This window comes from Mixophyes fleayi, chromosome 1 (assembly GCF_038048845.1).
Source record: "Mixophyes fleayi isolate aMixFle1 chromosome 1, aMixFle1.hap1, whole genome shotgun sequence".
Taxonomy (NCBI): Eukaryota; Metazoa; Chordata; class Amphibia; order Anura; family Limnodynastidae; genus Mixophyes; species Mixophyes fleayi.
The window spans coordinates 33,461,540-33,487,023 of record NC_134402.1 but is presented as its reverse complement, the minus strand read 5'-3'; the positions used below and the strand labels follow the sequence as shown (position 1 = coordinate 33,487,023).

Below are 25,484 nucleotides of genomic sequence, written 5' to 3'. Positions count from 1 at the left end.
AGAAGAGTATGCAGGATTTTACCCACAATGCATGGCAGCAGCCATGGCTGCAAAACTTATACTGTTTGCACTGAATAAAATTAACTGGAGCTTTTTCGAACAGGTTATCGACTTTTCTTTTTTTTAAAAAACAGAATTACTGATTTGCGTTGAGATCCAATGTATGTATGGTCTAGAAAACCTACTGCCAACTCTGTATGGTCTCTCTGAATAGTAACTTACATGCAATATAAACAGTGAAATTACCTGAATCTCGCAAGCAGACACGAGCTGGTGTATATAATAAAAAGCCTCTTCAACGGTCTCTCCCATAGTTACCAGTCCATGATTTCGGAGAATAAGTACCTGGGGGGGAAAAGATCAGCAACGATTCACAAAACAGAAAATACATGTGGGACTCAGGAAAGTGTACCATAAGACTCACAACACACAACTCACTCGGCTTCTAGGACCCAAGTTCTTCTGTATTAATATTTTCTCTTCTTCGTCAACCAGTATGCCATGATAGTCGTGATAAGTCACTTCTCCTAAACACAGGGCTTCCGGAGACAGAGGCAACAAGCCACATTTCATTGCAGACACCTAGAAGATCAAGGAGTTTTATACATTTTGCCTACAATTCAAGACCATGTCAGCAGTGTGCCAGTCTCCTTTTCCATAAATTGTAGCCATATTTCAAATGACTGCAGCAGGCAAAAGCCCCACACCAGCGTATAACGTAGTCGCACACTTGAAAAAGTCTACTGACCTCTATAAAAGCACATAGTGTACCATCATTGTGCTTTATTTTCCCATTCATTATTGGGGCTGTGCTCTACATGTAGAGACCCCATTGAAATGAATGGGCCATAGAAATCAATTAACATACCGGCACATTACTGGTAATTGTTTTCCCCTCACATTAATAGTCAATCACTACTGATGTGTGATCAATGCATTGTGTCCCTGGACACCCCCCATATCACCAATAACAAGTGCTAACATGGGATGCCACCTGTCATTGGTCAAGCAGTTACAGGTGGACCCCAAATAAATGGGTTTCCTTATTAACGGTGGAATCCATGCCATCTATAGTGGGCCTGGTTTTCACTATTGCAAGGGTACCCTCACACATATTGCCCCTTGCTTTAGTAGGACCCAAACTGGGCTGTCTAGTGCAGACACTGGTTGAGGAATATATTAGAGGCTATGCTGCCTGTTAAGTTTAATTAGCATGTAGTGTACACGCACTGAAAGCCCCACTGTAACGAATGGGCTATTGAAGCGAATGGAAAATGTTCTGTGCCTGGATGCAGTTACAAACACGTCCAGTACATGTCAATGGTGTGTATACACGAGTGCTTCAATGTAAATGTAGTGCTAGTGGGTAACTGGCCTTATGGATAACACCAGGTCAATATCAATTATGTTATAACAGCATCCATGCTCCTTTACTATGAAAATCCCTCCTAGATGACTACGGAATCCTCACTTAGGTCACTTTTTATTACGATACATTTTTATTTCTACTTATTCTGGGGAGAGGAACTGCTGGTCGCAGGCAAAGCTCGCTGCACTAGCAATGTGGCCCTGGTGGTTTAGATGTGCGACAGATTACGCTCCAACCACAAGTGAAGGCTATTTCTGGAGTTCACAGAGCACACAGGTAGTGAGACACTCAGAAAGGGAAGCCTGCTCTCCATACTTACTGCGGCCCCAGCAGCGGTGTGGATATGGACAATGCATTTCACATCAGGTCGAGCAGCATAAATCGCAGAATGCAATGTGAATCCAGCTTTATTCACTCCCAGGTTTGTGCTGCCACGATCAATCAGATCACCTTGCAGATTGATTTTAACCTGAGACAAAGAGCAGATACAAAACACGTATGTCAAGTAGAATATTTTCCAGCTGACGCTCAATAGTTTGGACAATTTAAGCACAGCTACACGCTAAAAGCAAGATGACAATCCATGAAGTTTATTTAGTACTATCTTCCCAGCAACAGTCTCGACCCATAATCACCATTTCAACTTCATATCAAAATTTTATTATTTTTAGCTGAATTAAGTTTACAAAACAAAGAAAATAGATTTAAAATGTTTACACTAGGTCCAGTCTTCCGAATCCTGGAACGGATGACTACGGACACAATACGATGTAACGAAATGGTGGGGGAAGGGAGAGAGGTACAATGGAGTACAGAGCTCACAAGGTAAATGGAAATTAAAGAGGAAGAAAGAAACACACAACCACAATTTCATTTTACCCAGTACAACCGGTCATGAAATGTTGATGTAGTTCAAAGAAAAACAAACCACTTACCAGACTAGAAGCTGTAACTTCACTGTAGAGGAGACCAAAGGGGACAATCAGGAAGTGTTCTTGTTCTGAACTCACTCTGACCTACAGATACAGAACATCGGGTCACCAGTGTTTATTATAAACAAGAGGATTCCCATCACCTATACTAAACCTGTGCGTTCCATGCGGGGTGGCTTATAAAGGAACTAAATACAAACGGCTTTCATTCAACCTGTCAGCTCGCCTTTAAGAATGAGGGTAAAGGGAAAACGGTTTCTTAAAAATAAAGTTATGATCCCGGATACACTCAGTGAGCGATAAAATGAGGACCGCTGTGAACAGGATGTATGATACAAATAGTGTCCTGGGACTATAAAAACCAACATTGTAGTGTGTGCGTGTGTGTGTGTGTGTGTGTGTGTGTGTGTGTGTGTTGGGGGGGGGGGGGGGAATTAGATTGATTAGAGGCAAAGCTACAATTATGAATCCAGATTTGGTCCATATAGGGTTAATGGAAGTTTCTTCCTTATCTCAGATCTTCATATAGACCCACACTCACCCCCTGAATATAAACAGAGACCAACAACAATAGGCATAGCTAACAATAACAGGAAATAAGCTGAACATAGGCAACAGAGGGCAGAGTTTAATGACCTTTATTTTAGAACTATTCAGATATTGATACTTCAATAAATATATCTTCACACCACAGCCAAAGCTCAAGGACTTGCTGCATTGACTGCAGTTGAAAGATACACCAGAAGTGGGATATAAGGGGACTAAACATTACACAGGGCCTTGGTACAAAAAGTAAGACTCATGTAAATCACAGATACCTCTACAAGGGCAGCACAGTGGCTCAGTGGTTTGCCTGGGTTTCCTCCGGGTGCTCCGGTTTCCTCCCACACTCCATAAACGTACTGGTAGGTTAATTGGCTGCTAACAAATTGACCCGTGTGTGTGTGTGTGTGTGTGTGTGTGTGTGTGTGTGTGTGTGTGTGTGTGTGTTAGGGAATTTATACTGTAAGCCCCAATGGGGCAGGGACTGATGTGAGAGTTCTCTGTATAGCGCTGCGGAACTAGTGGCACTATATAAATAAATGGTGATGATGATGATGAAGAATTATAGGAAAAAAGTGGAGTACTTGAGATTTTCCACTAGTGATTTGACTTTCCCAGGATGTGTGACACTTTCATCTGGGGAAGCTGAAGACTATGACCATGAACCTATGACCAAAGGTAACCGGGGGTATTCTGGTCATTGAGCAATCAAAACTATGAAATGAGAACGCTGACTGTGTGAGTAAAGGGGTTTAGCAAGTCAGCCACGCTCTCATGTGATGCGTCCCTCCAGGCGCACAAACTACAGGCTAAGGTAAGGCACATCCCAGTGTCTCTGTGGTCACTGGTGAGTAATGGATCTCCCACTCTAGGTTAACTATGGCAAATAGTGAGGGTGGAGGTGCTCCTGCCAATATGGACTACACTGAGGAGACAGTGGTTAGCAGCATACTCTTATGTTCTAAGTGTATAAAAAAAAAAACTAAGCTTAACCATTCATTTTCATCTGTGCCTACTGCGTAAAGTCACAAAAGATAGAAATTCTAAGATAATGAAATAATTATCAAGAGAGAATAGTGTGTGTGGGGGGGGAAGGGGGGTAGAGAGAGAGATATAATGGACTCTATATTGTTCTTATTAGATAAATATTTTTCGGATACTGCGTGGTGGAGCAGGGCAGGCTCACGTCTTGCAGCACAGATACTACAGGCCTTTGTATTGTGCACAGAAGTAACTGGATAGATTCTCCACAGAACACACAATGTTTCCTTTCATTTACAACACTGGATTGGTCTTCACATGTAGAGAGGACATTGCTATAGACTTCTGAAGTGATGTTGGCAGAGTGTCAGGCTGTAAAAGGGATATTTCAGGATCCTCTGTTATTATCATGCTGACATCTTTACAGCCCTGTATATAACAGCAAGGTGTGCTAAGGTCACAAGAGAGGGACAGCACTGAGTTCTTGTGAAGAAGCGGGGGGACAGGTTGACTAACAAGCACATTTAACAATTCCAGGTGTATACTGGACTATACTATACTATACTGGGCGTAAATTGTGCCGTGGGCCATTCCGGATCGTCTTCCCAATGATACTCACAGTAATGTGATTGTAGATCAACTGGGACCATCCAAACAAATCTGCTAATCGATAAAATGCGGCCAATTTACACCGAAGCAACTTCTCTCCCTTTTCATAAGCAATAGAGTCAGATCCTCTTAGATCATTCACAGGAGTTACCATTCCCAAGCCTGAAATTAAATAGACGGGAATTAGAGAGCAGTGCTAAGAATAAACAATGTGATTAGTAGTGATAAAAATAATACAAAACAGATGAGTTACAAAGACGGCATGGCAATAGGGAAGGCAGACTGACACCACAGTACTGAAGATGCCGTTTCCTTACAAGACACCATAGAATGTTCTACATTCTGTAACCTTGACGTATAATATTGCTCTTACTAAATGGACTGTACTGCATAATTTATAACACCAGCCTCTGATTACCCACAATTATAGATTTCATGAAGTGACCTTGCTTTATGCATGTTAATAACACAGAGCGCAGTACACAGGCACCTGAATGAAGGCTCTGTATCCAGCACTGTGCAAACCTTAATGTACATAAAGTCTCACTGTCTACTGTTAAAGACAATACTGTTATACTTCGGGAATCATACAATCTCCACATATGTATTATATAAAGTCATAGATTATATGCGCGGTAGTGTGTTTTTCAGTTTGAGCAGGGGAATAGAAGAGACGCCCATGGACGAGGAGTTCCTGTTATCCAGCCGCTCAGAGGAGCATGAAGAAATGACGACGGAGCTTTCCACAGGTTAGCAAGTTCATTTTTTTATTTTAAACAAAGATCAATGAGCAGAGAAGAATGAGGGACATCATCGGGGGTGAGGCGTGAATGAGGGATATGGGATGAGGCGTGAATGAGGGATATGGGATGAGGCATAAGTTGGGGCTGGAGGAAGGCCTATGTATTAACCTTGGGTCCTAGGCTGGTTGGAATTTTCTAAATGTAGCCATTTTGTTTCAAATTAGGGTCCCCAACATTCCAGGATCCAGACAAGCTGCAACTAAAGAAACCAACAGCCACAGGTGGTGAAAAGGACAACAAGTAGGATAGTCTGTCAAATGTTCCGATTCTAGTGGGACAATCCAGACTTTTGGTGACTGTTCTGCCCAATCTAAGTGCCAGGTCAAGACTGTGTACTCTTTAGATGCACCCTGCATTCTTTATATAGTACACTATGGTGCTAGCTGTCCTTTGTGGGCTGACCACTCCCCCTTTAGTGTCTGGTCTCGAGTCTATGATGGCTGGCCACACCCCCTACGGTGGGACCCTAGCTTTACAGTCCCTCGGTGGGCCCTTCATTCCCCAGTCTGACACTGACCCCATCACCCTCTTGAGCCTATGATGGATTGTTGTACAAGTGACATATTGTTATAGTCTAGTAATCCAGTATATATCCTCACAGGACACGAAAAGAGCTGCAGTAAACGTACAGAATATATTCATTTATAACAGTGTTTGCCAATTTCCACATATGTATAACAACTTCTAGACCAGTGATGAGCAACCAGTTACACTTCAGGGTCCGCATGGTGCGACCCTCTAACCTTGAAAAGGGGCCGCACATTACCCTCAAGTAGAAAAATCAATGGATTTAATCAAAGAGACACCTTTATGTAATAACATATCAGCAGGCATTATAAACACGTGTTACATGCTATAACAGACACATGTGACAATAAAGCAGGAAGGAGCTGGGGGCCGCAGGTGAAGGCTCGGAGGGCCGTCTGTTGCCCCGTCACTGCTCCAGACAGTGCAACCACTTTAAATATAAATGCAACATTAACACTGAAGAAAAGAAATATAGCTACTCCTTATAAAAGTGGTTTATAAGGTCTAAGTTGGAGTGACTCAAACTAATTACTCATATAAGGAAGATTCCACATCTGAACATTACAGAACCAGTGGGAGCTTTAAATTAAACCCCCTCTCTAAATACTACCAGCTGGCAATGACAAGTGTCACAAACATTGTTTAAAACAATAAAAACAGAGACGTTTTATGAACTGTTGAAAGTCAAGACAAAAAAAAATAATCTTATAATGGCTCCAAACCTGATCTGCACAAAAGAGCCAGCACACATCACTGCAAACAGCTTACGAGAGGTCAGTGTAAAGTACCGCGTTACATACACAACAATGTGAGAGAGTTATCAGATGAACTTTTTTTTTTTTTTACAACCTCAACACAAGACTCAGAGCTAAAGTATGTTAAACAAAACCTTGATAACTTTGGAACTGACAAAGCGCTTTGGCCCACAGGAAAGAAAATGTAACCTTTTGGCTACAATTAGCCCAGATACATCTGGAATAAAAAGGGCGAGGTACTTAAACACTGTGCTAATGTGTAGATTGCACTTTGAAGTTGTGCGACGGTCAGTGGCACAGCAAATGTTGCCCAGGTTGATTGAAGAATGAATTAAATTAAATGAAAGAAGAGAAAAAAAAAAAAAAAAAAATCAGTAAGAAAAAACAGAGAAGAGGCTGGATATTTAAGATCTGTAATCCAAATGAAGTTCGCCTGCCAACATTTACAGGAAAGATGAAGGATATGGAAATGCCTAAATGCTCTGTAAGTGGAGCAGGGAAACAATACAACACAAGATTATAAAGACTCGTGGCTATCTAAAGAACACAAGTAGAATTTGTAAAGAAGGGTTTTCCTGGCCTAAAATGAGACCAAGCTTTTCTATTGTGTCACATTTTAGGTATTTAAGATCAGTATAAAAATAAAATAAAAAACAAATACACACATATAAAACCACTACCTGCACGTAAACTGTACTGGTGTTTAACATAAAGCTGCACTCCCATCTACATGTTCCCTCTTACTAAGCTCCCCTAGCTGGAGCCCTGGGGCTCCCCTGTGCAGGTGGTTTTCTCGGGGGGCTCCACTGGTTCTGTGATACAGATTTGTAAAATAAATTAATTTTGCCACTTTACAAAAGGCGACATAAAAGTTTGAACGGGAGAACCAATCACAAGCCACAATCTGTAGACTGCAGCTTGTGATTGGTCCTCCCACTCACATTCCCATGATTCGCCGAGGGAGGAACTGGGACAGCCACCAAGACTCCGGCTTAGGGATGGGGAAGGTCAGTAAAATGTAACTTACAGGGGACAGTGCAGCTTCAGGGCGCGGGAGAGGTCCGGTCACTTTCCTGTGGACTATAAGTTTATAATGACTTTAATTTGAAGTGGATGAGCCCAAACCTTTATAAGCTAATGTCGGTACACACTTACTTAGGTTTAATGCAGCCATTCCTCCTTGAGGGGCTGATGGGTAAACACTCGGTACGCTTGTAGTCATGAAGTCTGCTATTTGCTGTAGTGCCAATAACCCAGTGGGGTTTTTTCCTTTTTTAAGTTGGTCTTGGATCATAGTTTCCAGTTCGTCGCAAAAGGCCTATTAGATGAATCAAAGAGAACACAAAATGCAACAATTGGCAAAAGACATACATACAAGCTGACATTAAACTTTTAATCGTTATTCTCAAAGGGCCTTAAACTTAAAATGATTAAACTCCAAATAATGTGTGTTCCTTATAGACAGTGGCTGTAGAAATCTTGTGAGTGAACAAGAGGATGCAGACTGAGATCACATGACATCAATGACCCTAGTAGTGCCTAGTAAATACAGAGCCTGCATTATCTCAGACTACAAGATGGCTGCCTCCACTGTAAGTGACAGTCACTATATTTAAGAGCCAGGCAATTTTAATTTTTTTTTTTTTAAATACATATTACCTACTATTAAATCGACTTTATAACCCTTCTCAATCCTATTGAATCTCTCCACCTCCATCACTCCCTATAGTTCATTCTGTAGACTCCCTCACTCCTCAGCTCATCCACAGCATTATAGCCAACTAAATCCCCCCCAAACATTCACACTGTCACCATTAACCCCCTTATCATTAATACATCCCATTTAACCCAATCCTCCACCATTAACCCCTCCATTCCGCATTATTATTAAACCCCTTAATCTTGCATCATTACTAACCCTCCCTCAGTAAGTGACCACCTTGCTCCTCTGCATAAGTGCTCAGCTCCTCTATACAAGTACAGCCAAGCCCAGCTGATCAGAGGGGAACTCCATATACTTTAGTAGCCGTGACAGAAAGGCTGCCCTGTTAACACATTCAAAACGTTTGAGCTGTAATGATGCATTCAGGATGAGTGGGAGAAGGTACACATCTGTATTACCCACCGCATATTAGTGTCAATCAATCTCGGCCTCCAGCATTTAGTGGTAGCATGGACATGGCAAATTAATGATCATAATTATACATTTCTGTCAAGCAGAATATCCTGTCTCTATGACCAGTCATTACAAACTGTCTCTATTCCTGAGATACTCCCATGTAACATCCCCGGCATCAGTTGTATCAAACAGCTGTTCATTATGACGAAGATCCGAAACATACTTTACCATATCTTATAATGGAGAATACGTATAGATATGTGCTCTGAGTGGGGCAAACATCAATCCTTCCCTTATTTAATTTTGTTTTCAAATAGCCTGTCATAGGACAGAGAAAATATTTCACCTACAATTCTGATTCCAGCTTTAAATTTATCTGAAACACTATTATAGTATGTTTTCTACAAATCGGATATATTTTGTAACCTATAATACTGCAATAAATTTCTTACTATAGTTATCACATTTGTTTCCAATTCTAAAGTGCTGGTGCTATATAGATAAGCGTTAATAAATAAATAGAAGGAAGGAAGGAAGACTAATGCAACTTTGCAACAAAGCTTGGTAATTAATGGGCTTCTTAAAGCTTATTCGTGCTTGTGATCTATAAAAACAAACAAAAACAACAAAAACAAAAAAAAAACGTGAAAAGAAAATGAACCAGAGTGTTCCCTTTGCGCCATTGCCTGCAACGTTCATTTATCTAGAATGCATCTTCTATGCATATTATAGTATTTTTTACATTTACTTGTTTGAAAGACACTTACGTTGTATAATTAATAATACAGTTTGAACTGTAATATTAAAATTACTATGAAATTTACAACACAGCTTTGTGGGCTAATTTCTTGTGCCAAGAACATGTTCTCTGCCGACTAAACAGATAGATTGGCATCAACTAGGATCAAGCAGCCGCTGAGCACAGATATTTAATTAGAACAACTTATAATAATCCCACCGCAGGCACCAGGTGAACTGCTACACACATCTATGTTCATTAAGATGCCGCACATTCCAGATTTATTCTCAGACTATAAATAGCATCACCTCTACCGCCCAACTTCTCACCATGCTACTAATGAGTATTCGTAATCTAAAAATAAAGAAACAAAATGGGACGGGGCCATCAAAATACATGGTTTCAGCTGCAGAGTAGGCCTAGTGATCTGTATGTACTGCCCCAGAGGCACTCACCGGACTCTGAAGAATCATGGAAACCCTCTTCTTCTGCTCCATCATGTTGAAGTCCTGGCGAAGGTCTGGTGCCATATTGCGTTCTCTCAGGTACTCTGGGTTATTCTCATCCACCCGGTCAAAATACTTCTCTTTGTGTGGAGCATTTGTTGGGGGTGGCGAGGTCACCACCCCTGCATCCGCATCACCGTTCATGGCACAACCTTAACTAGTCCTAAAACACGAATAAAAGAAAGAAATAACATTTATCACATGAACAGAGAAGAACATTAAAAATAAACAAATTACAATAGTACAAGGGCAGCAGCTACTAACTGGAAATCAGTTATCCATGAAAACCAGAAGAATAAGCTAAAAATAGCAGTTATTCAGTAATCATACAGGCCAAGAATTTCTTCCTACAGTTACTATGGGCAGCTAAACGGGTGTAAGTAGGTGCTCTAAAATACAGAAAACAGAGCACACAAATCCTGCATAGTAAATTCCATATCTTTATTCCAATTCATTAACCTTCTGCTATAGATAAAAGTATCCAGTAAAGCTGCTTATTCCATCAAAATAGAGGACCTTTATAAAGCTATTTTATACACATAAATCTTGGTTAAACAGAGGTAGGTATCTTTCTCCAACAACCTGATAGGACATGAAGCCAGGTCTAATACAGTGCTTTTGCTAAAACCACCCTCCCCAGCCGTATTCCATGCACCAAAATACATTACAATTCCATGATGCCACCATGTTCACTAGGCCGCCATCTCTATGACAGTTATGTTTCAAGCTTACGGTATAAAAGAGCATTGAAGAAGATTTTGTGGCCAGCATGGTAGATTGAAGAAGAAGAATGTATTTTGGTGCCGAGAACAAAATTTATTAGGGATGATACCTAAAATACAACCGTGGGGTTCTGCCACCGCATTAAAGAGAATGACCTAAAGCTACACAACAATGGCATAGAACAAGCAGTTGCCACTACAACATGTATTTGTAACTAAACAAGCCAATAAATATAGACGTTATTTGTTTTAAGGGTAGACACATCGACAAAGTACCACATCTATTAGGCATGAAAATACTTGATATTCTTGATACATATGCACACATATGCATTTTTATAGCACATAAGCTGTTTGTACGGAGCTTTCCAGGTGTCATTTCCCGGTGAAGCCGTGCAGTTACGCAGTGTGTCATGGAGAATAAAATCAGGACAGCACAGACAGAAATAGAAAGACATTTATACCACAGAGCTTAGAGAACTCCGCACACAACTTAATTTTTTTTTAGGAGACCTTAACCGGCTGGGAAGCACCTTATTAATTCTTCTACAAATGTAAGTATACAATCTAGTCTGCATTGTAAACATGTAAGAAAGGTGATAGAGACGAACAGACAGCAGATCAGTCCTGCTCTCCTGGAAAGAATCAAAATAAAAGCCGTTTATGAATATTTTAACTTTTTCAATGTCAACATCAGAAAAAGGGCGACACGTACACATTTGCATACTGAAGCTACACTGTACATATTAATACATTACATTAACATTGCCTTTGGTAGTCTGCACTGATAGTGGATGAGTTGTTTTCAGCATCAGGCCGCATACCCACTGGTGTTAATGTCATGCATCGTCCTAGCATTTCTAATGCTGATATAATACACGAAAAAGGGGACTTTAAATGGAAACCATTGTTTCCAATGGCCCCGTACCCACCTGCGATGTTACGTACATTCTGGAAAACTGCATTTGCCAGGTGGTTTCATTGACATTTCATTTGCATTTTTAAATGCAAATCAAACACCTGTGGATACCCTGCCTAAAGCAGACAAACTGACCCTTGTTGACTCCCTAAACAACCCTAAAAGGTCACCTTCAAAACAAACCCTGGCATAATGCTCATAGATCCCTGTGTAGCTGCGTCTGTTGTTCTCATATTAACCACGTGAAGAACCAGCACACCGCACACTCATGATTTTCTAGCATTTAACCTGACCTGCAGCTGAACAGGGATAATAGCCAGAGCCTTCAGTGTACTCAATTCAAAACGAGGCATGACAATTCCCTGACGGTGATCACTCGAACAAGTCCTAACACTGTCACTAACTACTAAATAAAAGGGAAGAAAGAAAATAGATTTATAAGCCGTTAGCCTTCATGTTTGCTTGTGGAGAACAGAGATTTTCAAATAGGTTTGTAATGCAGGCCAAATATTTAATAACCTTCGTTGTGGTGTAAATGTTCCCATGGACTGACAGACGTGTGAAAGCACTTTACTCTCACGTGTGTCTCAGTACCCGGGCCAAATCTATAGAAGCTTAAGAAGTCAGTTATTATATGTATAACGTATTCCTTGATGTAGTGTGCTTAGCAGGTAAATGCAAGTCAGATGCAGTAAAAAAGAAAAACTGTTATTTGAAACATTTGTGTCTCTGCGTTTACAATTCCATGGTTAAACATGCACATTTTGTTTGATTAGCATTTTCTCAGCCGTAATCACCCAGCAGCAAGGCGTTGTCAGCTTCGACCTCTTAAGGCCGGTCAGTAACATGCACTGGAATTCACAGGGAGGTTGCATGGCATTGCTCCCACTCCTATAAAGAAGTCTTGGCAACTGTGTATATGTCAGTCAATTGATGAAAGCAACAGGCTTGTAATAAGAGGTGCCCCTGCAGTTTGCAACGAAAAGCTAGCCACAAACATAGGAGCCAGCCACCTTATTTATGGACAGATCGTGAAAAGAACTCCTGATCGTTAAACCTGTATAAAAGAAACTTTTTCCTTGAAAATTCCACACACAACAGTGCCCCAATACAAAGACACAAAACACATCAAGCCTCAGATACAGCAGAGGAAAAGAAGGTCTGACTGTATATTCTACTCTGACTATCTAAAAAGAAAGTGATTAACGCGATTAAAGCCCAGTGTGAACGTACAAGATGGGGTTATAATTCTGAACAGCTGTGAGAACAAAATTCCAATGGTGCGGTGGGGATAGGAGCGAGTGCTCAAATACCACGTCTTTATTCTTGGATAAATCACCAGCTACAGAGTTAACAGGAGGAATCCATAACTTTTAGACAAGTGTAAATATTACAGGCTGGGACTAGAAAGTACAATTAATATGGTCTAGGCCTCCTCTGCTGTAAAGTGTAATTGCACTTAAGAAATCAGTTGAACTGAATTACTCACTGTACACAAAACTGAGGAGGCGGCATTTGGAAAGAAAGAGCCTTAATTATGTTTAACAGTTCTTATCAAATCAGTCCTCCAAGCGTGGTTCCCCATGAGACCATTATACATGAACTGGGATGACTGCTCCCAGCCTACACCTCTGGTTCTCACACGAGTAGTACTGTAAATCATGGGTCAGAGAGGAAAGCAGGTCTGAACGAGACCTATAGTGCAGCCATTGTGGTTACCTGGAGGTCTCTGCGTTACTCTTACAAAGTGTCAGTAAACATCAACTTGTCAATTTTCTCCTATATCTTTAACAGCACACACCTACCTATTATTCATTGCTCTGCGAGATTTATAGCTATGTTCTGTAAGTGGTTATAATCTTGGAAAGTCTGCCGTGACCTGTGTGTGTCATAGAATACAAGTAAAAGTATTTGGCTAGTTTAAAGTCGCTTAACTCCGAGCATCTCCTTTATTTATATCAATTGTATCAGAAGATGAATACCGCACCAGTTTCAAACTGCAACATTAGATTTCTACCATTTGCTCTCATACACGTTAGATGCACACACCCTCTGGAAAGCTCCTCATGCAAGCTAGGACCATAGTGCAACCAATCCTAGAAGATAGGGGTAACCAGTCAACCTATATTTTACATAATGTCTAATATCACTCCCTAGACAAATGTGTTGGCTTGAGAAGAAGAGGATAGAAAACTGAAACCCATTATGACTCAGACACAAATCTAGCACCTCACGAAGGCCCAGTCTGAGCTGCATGGATCTGGTTACATCAGTCATCTCTGATTAGAGAACTCTCTCAGTCCACATGGAAGATCCTGTGGCCGCTCTATAGCTAATGTTCAAGTACCTGCTGTCAGTCACACCAGTGTACGACAAAGTGTTCCCGTGTATCAGCCTGCATCTATGCCTGCACATAGCAGTGGATATTAGTCTGCTGCCTCTTCCCAATCATACGACCCCAGGTCTGGTATACCTATCATTTAAACACCACACTATAAGGGGAGAATTCAATGAGCCATGAGGTGTCTCCGGAACGTCTCGCGGTGGAGATTTGACAGAAATATCCGCTCATTTTTTCTTCGCACCTCTATGGGGTGCGAGGAAAGAGATTTCTGCCCTAACTGCAGGCAAAGTGCGCAACGGGATGTTTGCCACCACATCGCTGTCCGTTCTCCCCCTAAGACTTTAAGCTAGTTTGTTTCACATTCTGTAATATGTCACCTTGAAGTCTCACACCAGATAAAGCAATCTGAGCTCCTATAAAACTTGTCATAGCTGCAGGTATCTTTAAAAAAAAATAAAAAATGTAAATAAGTAGAAATTCACCGTTTGGAATCTTTTTTTTTTTGTTTTATGCTTTAGATATGTGAAAGAAACATACACCTACACTGTTCTAGGTACACAAACAGTCGGACCATTTGTACTAGAAGAAATTCCATTAAAAATACAGCACTTTTGCAGCTTTTAAAAATGCAGGCTGTGCTTTTGTTTGGGTTTGCATTTTATACCCCCTCAGAACCAAAGAGATTAAACTATTTGAGATCCACTAAAAAAAAACAAAAAACCAAAAAACCCAAAAAACAATAAAAGAACAAACTATTCAACAGATACATGGCAACAGACTCTTCTAGGCACTTTTGCCCAGTTCACAATGTGGTACCATGCTTCATTATCACACAGGCCAAAATCCATGTGGAAAGAGATTTATGCAAGGCCAATCATTAACAGAGCAAATTCATGCCCATATACAATGTGCCCTCAATGTCCTTCACAACTAAACTGGCAGTTAGAAAACAAGTCTGGTGTACACCAAATAATAAAATAAAAATGTGCAAATATAATATATATTTTCTCCATAGCCACAATTGTACCAAAAACTAAAAAAGACCAGCAATATCATGAAAAAATCTTTAGAAATGTAATTTAAAAAAGAAAATGAAAACATATTACAATACCCTGCCCAACGATTGTTTCAGTGCACTTGCATAAATCAAATTTTTGTTTAATAAAGCAAATACTCCATGGTAAACTTATGGGATGTTAAAAAAAAGGGGTGGGGGTGGGGATGAATAAAAGCTAATTTTATCCAATTATAAAGGAATTTTATTAAATATAAATTAAAACAATTACAGGGCTTCTTCATGTGGAAAATGCTTTATGAAAATGATAGAAAATGACATGAAGACTGGCAGAATTAAACACGAGTACATATGCTTCAATGAACCCCAACTCCTCTCAATAATATAGTGCATTCAACTGGAAAAAGGCAAAAAAAAAAAAAAAAGTGCAGCGCCCCTCAGTAAAGGAAACAGCTGTATACACATCGGAGAACTAAACGTTAACCCTTCACCACCAGAACAATTCTCCGATCATAGGAGGGATCCGAGAAGGTCATTTGTTCTCCAGTTGTGAGGGTCAGGGAGTTGCAAGCTGATATATATATATATATATATATATATATATATATATATATATATATATATATATATATATATATATATATATATATATATATATATATGTATATATATATAAATATGTATTAAATAGGAAAAAAAGCCTTCCAATGTTTGGTATAACAATATATCATATCAGAGTTTTAGGACTTTTTGGTAGCACATTAAAATAGTTATATCATATGAACATTATGTAGGGAGAAACAAAAATGAGAGGGGGTTAATTTTTTTTAATTATTTGTTCCCAGATATTTTAATATGGTTCATACAACCCTGATTATTTACTTAGGTTTTCATCAGCAATACCATGTAGTTACTATATGCCACACCTGACACCAATACATATTATACACACCGGTACGCCAAAACATTAAAACCACCTGCCTAATATTGTGCAGGTCCTCCTCGTACAACCAAAACAACTCTGCCCCATCGAGGAATGGACTCGAGACCTCTGATGGTGACCTGTGGTACCTGGCACAAAGACATTAGCAGCAGATCCTTTAAGTCCTGTAAGTTGCGAGGTGAGACTGCCATGGCTCAGACTTGTTTTATCAGCACATCCCACAGATGCTCAATCAGATTGAGATCTGTGGAATATGGATAAGTCAACACCTTGAACTCTGTCATGTTCCTCAAATCATTCCTGAACAATTTTTGCAGTGTGGCAGAGCACATTATCCCATTGAAAGAGGATCATCATCATTTATTTATATAGCGCCACTAATTCCGCAGCGCTGTACAGAGAACTCATTCACATCAGTCCCTGCCCCATTGGAGCTTACAGTCTAAATTCCCTAATATAGACACACACACATACAGACTAGGGTCAATTTTTGATAGCAGCCAAATAACCTACCAGTATGTTTTTTTGGGATTGTGGGAGGAAACCGGAGCACCCGGAGGAAACCCACGCAAACACAGGGAGAACATACAAACTCACACACAGATAAGGCCATGGTCGGGAATCAAACTCATGACCCCAGCGCTGTGAGGCCAAAGTGCTAACCACTAGGCCACTGTGCTGCATCAGTATTTGATATTCATTTGCATATCGTTTTGGAAGAAAATGTAAATCTATTTTCTCCATACAACTGTGTATTTTATGTTCTGTAAAATTATGACGCGTTTGGGCTATTCCACATAAGCTTCAACATGAAGTGTGGCTAGATTTTAAAATAACACCTCTAAGGAAACCAAAACTTGCAATTATTGGAAAACACCTTCAGCCCAATTATTAAGCAATATTACACAAAATAACCAATTCACACTCACCATTGTTTGCAGCTAACATCAATCATGCGCAAACTATTATCTCAGCACCTCTTTTTAGTTCAGCAATCTGATCATCAGGGAATACCATTGCCATGAACAGGTGTATTTGGGCTGCATCAGTGTTTAGGCAGGTGGTACGTGTCAATGTAACATGCACATGAATGCCAGGACTGAAGGATTCTCAGCAGAACATTGCCTTCTTTCCAAAGTGCATCCTGGTGCCACCTTTTCCCCAGGTAAAGGACACACATGCACCTGGCCGTCCACATGATGCAATAGAAAACGTTATTCAACAGACCATTGTTCCATGTCCAGTTCTGGCACTCACATGCCCATTGTAGGTACTTTCGACGGTGTACATGGGTCAGTATGGGCACGGACTGATCTGCAGCTACACAACCCCATACGCAAGCTGTTATGCTCTGCGTGTTCTGACACCTTTCAATCATAGCCAGCATTAATATTTTCAGCAATTTGTGCAACAGGTGCCCTTCTTTGGGATTGGACCCGACGGGCTAGCCTTCGCTCCCCACGCGAATCAATGAGCTTCGGAGGACATTCCACATCAAATAAACAATTTTAGAAACAAAATTCTACCTTACATTCTCTAATTTCAATTAAACGAGGTATAATAAATGCTACCATGGGTGTAAAGAAAAAAAAAAACAAATCTTAGGTTGATATGTGCACTGGTTTTGTAGTTATATGCCTTTAAAGCTGCAATTTAACGAAAAATTTGCTTTTAACATTTATTGTAATTGTATTTGTAACTAACCTAATTGAGCTAGAGTTGGGCAAGGTCTTATTTTAAACCTCTTTTTATGGGCTTTCATATGATATATAACTGCAGTAGGTTTCAATAAAAATTTAAATTGTAACATTTTCACAATCAAAATTGATTGTCAAAAAAAACACTTGAAAAACCATCTCAAAAATTGCTCATACTGTTGATAAAAATATCCCTAAAGCTTTTTTTTTTTGGGGGGGGGGGGGGGATCATCTGCTACATGAGCTTTAATTTTGATGAAAATTGTATTTATTGAGATACTACACATCTTTAAAATAAAGACATTTTTTCAGTTCACTTCATTAGAGGAACGCATGTTCCTCTTCAGATGTGTTAGAGCACAAGATTCTACAGACCGCACCTGCTTCCACTTCTGTGCAGGTGTGGAACCTTAAGTGGAAAGACACTGCACGTGGAAAGACACTTCAATTGTGTGGAATAGGCCCACCTTTTACAGGGACAGGCTAGGTTTGGGTGGGCTTTAATTAGTGAAGAAAATCCCCTTGGTTACTAATTTAAGCCCACCCAACCCTGAACCATTTATGTGTTTAATTGCAGAGAGTACTAGAGTATCAGACTGGGAGAATGTATGATAGGAGCCGGGAGGAACAGCCGCACAATTTAAAAACAAGAAAAAAAAACAAAAACTTTTCCAACCTATGCTCTCAAACATGATTTTGATAAGGAAGCAGAGTGGCATTTTTCAGTGTCTGCACAAGGCAAAGGATCTTGCGATTGTGTAGGTGGCACAGTGAAGAGGTTAGCATCCCGAGAAAGCCTGCAACATCCAAATGATAATCAGATTCTTACACCACAACAACTTTTTGACTGGGCAGAGGAAAACATAAAATTTTTTACTTTCTCAACACAAGAAGAATATATTAAGACAACAATATTTCTAGATGATCACTTCAAACACACAGTAACAATCACTGGGACCCTGAAATTCCATACTGTCATACATGCCGCATCCATAACAAAAATCTTTGTGAACACATATTCCTGCTCACAAAACAATGAAAACATCCCAAGAAAGGTTCCCACTTGTGGACATCAGAGAGTATGTAACTGCTCTGGAGAGAGATGAAGTGAAAGTGACATTCCTCCATCACCATCTTTTTCATACCCAAGGAAGCTGGATGTTTTATGGATTACTATGGTAGATATTCTGTGTTTGGTGAATCCATTAAGACCAACAGGTCGACTGTACACCCTTTCTGAAATGGAAATACTAAAAACAAAATGAAGCCTTCAGCCAGTTCCAACCCATCAATTAACACCATCAATACAGAGCAGCAGCACCAAATGGTACTGATCCTTTAGTAAGCTTTCTTCTAACATGTGAAATACAAAATTATCACAAATCATTTAAATATTTCGGTATTTCCCATCACTTCCAAAAATGCCAAGCTCTAGTAAATGATATGGGCCATGAACGCTACACGTACAAGGTTAGAAATGCCAGTCATCATCAGATATGATATTGCTGGTACAACTCCAGGTATAGAATACATTCCGGTGACGGGGAAGTTTATGTGCCTACGGACTAGTATATCCACAGGCTTCTCTTTCTGGGTCCCTGGTTGGCATCGTCCTGCGCATCTACCTATTTATGTATTATCCTGAGATATATTATTAAAATGTACAGAAATTCTGTTTTTTATATGCTTTGTTAGTTTATCCACTGACACAGCTAGATCATACTTGCCAACTCTCCCGGAATGTCCGGGAGACTCCCGCATTTTGCGAGAGTCTCCCGGACTCCTGAGAGAGTGTGGCAATCCCCCGGATCTGCCCACTTCACTAGGAAGTGCCCCACTTCCTGGTGAAGTGGGCAGAATTAGGTCCCAAACGCCGCGATTCCCGGTGAATTTGGCTCCGCCCCCCGCTGTCAAATGACACGTTTGCGTTATTGCGTCATGGGGGGCAGGTCCAAAATGATGCACATTTTGGAGCCCCGCCCCCATCACGCCCACCTCCTCCACAGCCGGAATCCAAGATTATCAAATTGGCAAGTATGAGCTATATACTTTTAAAATATATGTATTGGAACAAATGCTATTATATCAGTCCTTTCATTAATACTTGTATATATCATATAGTTAATCATTAACTAAATTGTTACTATATTTTTAACCTGGATAACTAATATGTCAATTCAATGATTAGATTAGTTTTTACTTTTGTGTTATAAAAATCTTCCAATAAAAAAACAGATGATTAAAAAAATGATTTCAATATTAACATACTGTGTCATTATACATAATATACAAAGGGATTGTTTTAGGGGATAAATTAAAAGTAATGCACAAGTCTAGATAGTTCTCATTTTCATTATTTTAACAAACAGCCCAAAATGAAATATCTTATAGGAGATTATTCCAAAATAAAATTTGGGGGATTTATTAACAGTATGAACAATCTTTGAGATGTTTTTCAAACATTTTAAAACTTTTTTTGAGAAAAATCAAAAAAATTTAATTTAAAAAATGTCACCATTTCAATTGAAAACATACTTTTGTGTTCTAAATCATATGAAAGAGGTAAAAACATGAGACCTTGCCCAACTCTAGCTCAATTAAATGTGCTACAAATGCAATTTAGAAAATATGTTACAAGCACATTTTGCGTTAAAGAATTGCAGCTTTAGAAGCCATATAACTTCAGAGTAAGATTTGGGGGGTTTCTTTACACCCATATCAGCATTTAGAATACCAAATTTCATTACAATCTGAAATGGTCAGTTTGAAATCCTGTGTTGATTTGAGGTGGAATGACCCTTGGGCAACCATGACCTTGTTGCTGGTTCACCAGTTGTCCTTTCTTGGACCACTTTTGATAGGCACTAACCCCTGCATACCAGGATTACCCCACAAGACCTGCCATTTTGAAGATGTTCTAGCCATCACAATTTGGCCTTTGTCAGATCCTTACGCTTCCCCATTTTTCCTGCTTCCGACACATCAACTTCAAGAAGTGACTGTTCACTTGCTGCCTAATATATCCCAACCCTTGACAGGTGCCATTGTAAGGCGATAATCAGCGTTAATAAATTCACTTGTCAGTGCCTTTAATGTTTTATTTTAGCCATACTTCTTAATCGGTCTACTTTTGGCAGGGTGAGAGTTATGAATTTACGGTAGGGGGTGTTCCATGATTCAGGTCATTGAGAAGTGCTGGTAGCATGTCAATATTGAAAACCAACCCGAATGAGCTGGGCAATTGTTTATCTAGTTTCTTCTGTAAATCTCACCATTACTCAGACCTAAAAAATACTATTACGTGAACCCTGTTATGCATCCTATGAAACAGAGGGGACAATGTTGATCAGAATTAGGGAGTTTGTCAGGCATCATATAACAGTACGAGAACCTTGTGAGATATTTCCCTCATGCCAGCACATGGGGTAAGGGCAGGTATTTCTCCTTCTAAAACAAACACAGGTAGTCCTTGTAGAGTGAGTGTGCGGGGTTTTACCTGTCACAAATGCTGCTTGTGTTATCTGGTCTTACAGAAGTCATCATGCATGCTGTTATTAGATCCAGGTCCAGTGGACCCAAGGGCTTTTCCACATGAGCCTTTTCTTTCTAGCATTTAAGATAATCCTTGTATTCCTCAAATATGCTATTAAACCACATAAGACTGTCCCAGTATTTAGAGAGAAAATAAAATGCCTGAATACTTGTTTTTCTTTTCAAAATGCTGCTTCCCAGCAATGAGGATTCTCTCCATATTTGCTCATACTAGTTGTCTAACCATCCATATACTCCAATGGTACAGTGCCTCGAACCAAAGTGATCTGGAAATGATTAATTTGACCCAATCAGACCCTGCCCCTCACATTCAGCAAATGGGAAAGTGGTGGGTGTCTGTCCTTATGTAGCTCAGACTTAATCTACCTAACCCTCTTCAATAAAGCTCCATAGATTGTAGGATTTTGCAGCGAGCTGCGAAGAAAATGAGCTTTGACCCAGCTCCTGACTTCAGGTAATGGGAGGTTGGCACCATAGCAGAAAACAGGTCAGATCTTCATTGGCCACACGAGATGTTTGCCAGCCAACATTATTATTGTAGATCAAATCCTAAATAAATGAGTTAATTTAAAAAAACCTGTTCACTGAGCTGATGTAATGTAAATCCTGTCTAACGTAATATTTTATATAGCTTTACTTCCCAATTGCTATTGCATAACAAAACCGTGTGTTACTGCAACAGAAGTGTGCAAGGATGACTATGGCATTTACACAATACAAGGCAACACCTAAGGGCTAGTTTACAAGAACAATTTCAAAGGCTACCTGCAGGTTTATTTTGGTGTTAAAAATTATCATGAAAAATATACTTGCATTTGCTCAACTGTGTAACCGACGTCAATGTAGCTACAGTGTTCTCATACACCTTTTATGCAGGTAATTCTATGCTGTGTATTACAGTGATTTGGTGAAACAAATGCATTTTGCAAATTTACATGTGGGTGAAATAAAAAAACACCAGGTATTGCTGCAGCAAAAGTTTTGAAATAAACAAAAAAAACTTTTAGAAAGAATACACATACACACAGAATAAAGTCACTCATGTAAACAAGTGCATATAAATCTGATTTCAAACCATGACACATGTCATAAGCATTTAACAACCACAATTTACCACTGAACAGTGGGGATGATTAGAAGAGAGTGAAAACAGATGCTAGGGATAGAACAGTACGATTTTCATACCTTTCTAAATGCAGTTTCATATACAAGTTCACCAAAAGTTTACATGTGTGAAAGATTCAGCCTCTGCAGCACAATCCAGGAAACTGACTGAAAGAATTACAATCACAAAAGATAACAGACAGCAAAACTGTTGTCTCTACCAGATAGGGTTTTCAAGCTTTATTTCCAATTCATTCTACACTATAAAAATGTATATGCCACATAGGTTATCAGCACTTCCCAGACCTGCATTGTCAATCCTACTATCTGAGGGTGAGGAAGACGGAAAAATAACCTATGGCCACTGTACATACAGATTTTCCACACTACTGCGACACTCATTACACCAGGAATACTCATTAGCCTCCCCCATATAATGTTTAGGCTACAGAGTAGGCTATTGGGGTGTTATTCAAATAACAAACCTTGCATCATTTTCCTCTTATCCATTATTCTAAAAATAAAACATTCTACACAATTACTCTGTAGAATGCTGAAACTGGGAGCAAAATATGGTCCAACAGTGAAGAATGGATGTAGCAACATAAATACTAATACATAACGTATGATCTTTCCTGACAATAAGATGCACAAAATATTTCAGCCAGTTTGAAACTCCAACCAATCCCTAAATTATTATACTATAATATACTATACAATGTAACTAGTTATGGTCAAACATGTTAAAAACTCCTTCAACATAGTAGAACCTATTGACCTTGAAAAGTTCCATCTAAAATGTGATTTAAAATGTCCTTCATGAAATGATTAATAAATATTTTTTTGCAGTAAAAAGTTATTTAAAATCCATCTAATTGAGTTTTTAATATTGTTGAAAAAGTGGAGTAAACATTTTAAAAAGCAATGTTTTCAAACGCAAATTTTAGTTTTTTTTTTTTTAAAAAAATTATAAATTATTTTTAGGATAAACATAATCCCTCCAATTATTTGATGTTGATTACTGAGCTCAGTAATGTATTGCTTTTGATATATGTTAAGGTCTAATACATACTTGCCTACTTTCCCGGAAATGTCCATAGGCTGCCCAATTTTGCCCAGTTCTCCCAGACCCCCAGCAGAGTAAGCTCCCGCCCCAAACCCCTCTTTCTTGTGAAGTAGGTGGGCCTTGATGACAATTTGGATAATCAGGCCCCACCTCTGCTGTACAAGGAAGTAGAGTCATACATATAAATGACTGTAGTTCACAAATGTTGAGGTGTTGTAATACAGTCGACTAGATACCTAACGTAATATATATATATCATAGTTAAAATAATGTAATAAATATAACCAGAATCAAATTTACTGTATGCTCAAAAAACAAGCCACCTAATAAATGGAGTCATATTGGAAATAAGTAATATAAAACACGGTCTACTGCAGCAAGATAAAAACATCTGCAAAGATTTGTATACAAAATTTTATATAGCCGAAAATGTAACCAATGCATTTGGTGCTTGTGTCAGGCAAGCAGATTAACAGATTTTCATACAAGATTACAACACAAATCTCTGTATTCAGAAGTTCTATCACTCAATCACAATATGAGCATAAATATATGCAATTAATAAAAAACCCCACATGCAACACCCAAGAAAATTGCCATGTTTCCCCTTCTTCTCCAACGGGCTGCTTATCTAAGATTAGTTATTGAACAAAATTGCAGAAATTCAAGGCCTTATACACATAAACTAAAACAGGCGTATGCTCAAAGTCCATTAAATGTGCACTGATGCTGATAGTCCCAAAAATATAATGATAATGTATGGACCTATACACTCACTTTCTGACAAAGTTTTGTGTCCATCTCGACACTCTCTGCTCAAACAGTGTTGTTGCTACATAAATTACAATGGAGTTTTCTGCGAGCACTCATTTAGTACATAAATAGTACTACTGCACAAAATGTTGAGATGCTTTGAATGTCCTTTTATAAGCAAAGGCGAAAAGTACAAGATTTTATCTACGTTGTAACCAGTGTATTTGTCAATACCCGTATGTACAAGCTTCACAACATACATATTGCCTTACATTGAAAAGGAAAAAAGAAAATACAAACTACAGTATTTTGTAGGTGCTGTAAAGTTGAGCAGTATTTGCATAATGGTCAGAAATGTTATGATCGTGTTCTATGAACATCGCAAATGATATTTAATGACATATTTGCGTGACAAGCGACCTCTGAAGGCAGTCATATAAATATGACTGAATAGCTGAACATACATCGAAAAAGAAACTATCAACTAATGCAAAATTAGGCCTCTATATATGTCATCTGATATTCACAAATTGGGACTTTTAAACAATTTATGAATACAGTTTACAGGGTATGCTCTCTAGCTTCATCCCTGGCTTAATGCTGTACTTTTTACAGACAGTTCTTCATATTTCCTGAAAAACTGCTAAAACTTCAAAGCCACAAAAATGAAAATGAACAAAAACAATACTGTACAAACAATCCACAAAGAGATCTAGCAGCAATAAAGGCTGGCTAACTTCCCTCCAGTGCAGCTTTTAGTGGGAAGGACACAAGAGATAGACTGGGTACACACAACAGTATTTTCAGCCGAATATCGGGCCAATAAAATGATAAACGACCGTTCAATCTGATATTGTATTATCGTTCCAAAGCTCATCATATCGTTTCATTTGATTTTTAAATCTGTCTAAAAATGGCGTTCAATGAGGTCGTTCCAGTTCTGCAATGTGAATGCACTCACAACCAGCAGTGTCCATAGATCTCTATGGAGTGTGCAGTCACAATCTTTTCAGCCGATGGTTATGACAGATAAAGAGCACAGATTTGAAGACAAATCTTGTAAAATGTGTTTAGAGTGTACATATTAATCAGCATGCCGATTGGAATTTTTTTTTTTTTAAATCGTTGGTAAAATCATTAAAGATATCGGGAGAAATTTTATATATAGTGTGTACCCAGCCTTACTGGTTTATTAGTTAGGTCTTTCCAGCTCCTGATTGTATCCACTGTGCACAGACAGCTGCAGTTGGAATCAAATCACAAGAGACGGTCTATTTTGGTTATACTGCTAGTAAATTCAAAGACATTTTGTGGCGCTTGGAATAATGAAACTAATTCAATAAGCACTTCGGTTTATACAATGTATCTGAACCACTAATATCTCTGTATCAATATGAATGTGGTCTATCAGAAGTTTATACTAGTTTATATTGCTATAGCATTGGTTTAAAATGAACTAAAATGTGCATATTTCACAATACATTT

General features: G+C 39.1%; 1 protein-coding gene across 12 annotated transcripts in view; it reads right to left on the bottom strand.

The window, feature by feature from the left end:
- The window catches only part of ADD1 (adducin 1), a 57,918-nt gene that overhangs the window by 21,398 nt on the left and 11,036 nt on the right, over window positions 1–25,484 (bottom strand). For all 12 annotated transcript variants that reach the window (XM_075194275.1, XM_075194262.1, XM_075194271.1 and 9 more), the window contains exons 2-8: window positions 9,834–10,047; window positions 7,676–7,838; window positions 4,445–4,596; window positions 2,305–2,385; window positions 1,689–1,838; window positions 439–582; window positions 247–345 (exon numbers count right to left, since the gene is read on the bottom strand). In XM_075194275.1, coding sequence (XP_075050376.1) covers window positions 247–345; window positions 439–582; window positions 1,689–1,838; window positions 2,305–2,385; window positions 4,445–4,596; window positions 7,676–7,838; window positions 9,834–10,028 — 984 coding nt within the window. In that variant the 5' untranslated portion in view covers window positions 10,029–10,047. The remainder of the gene's footprint in view (window positions 1–246; window positions 346–438; window positions 583–1,688; window positions 1,839–2,304; window positions 2,386–4,444; window positions 4,597–7,675; window positions 7,839–9,833; window positions 10,048–25,484) is intronic.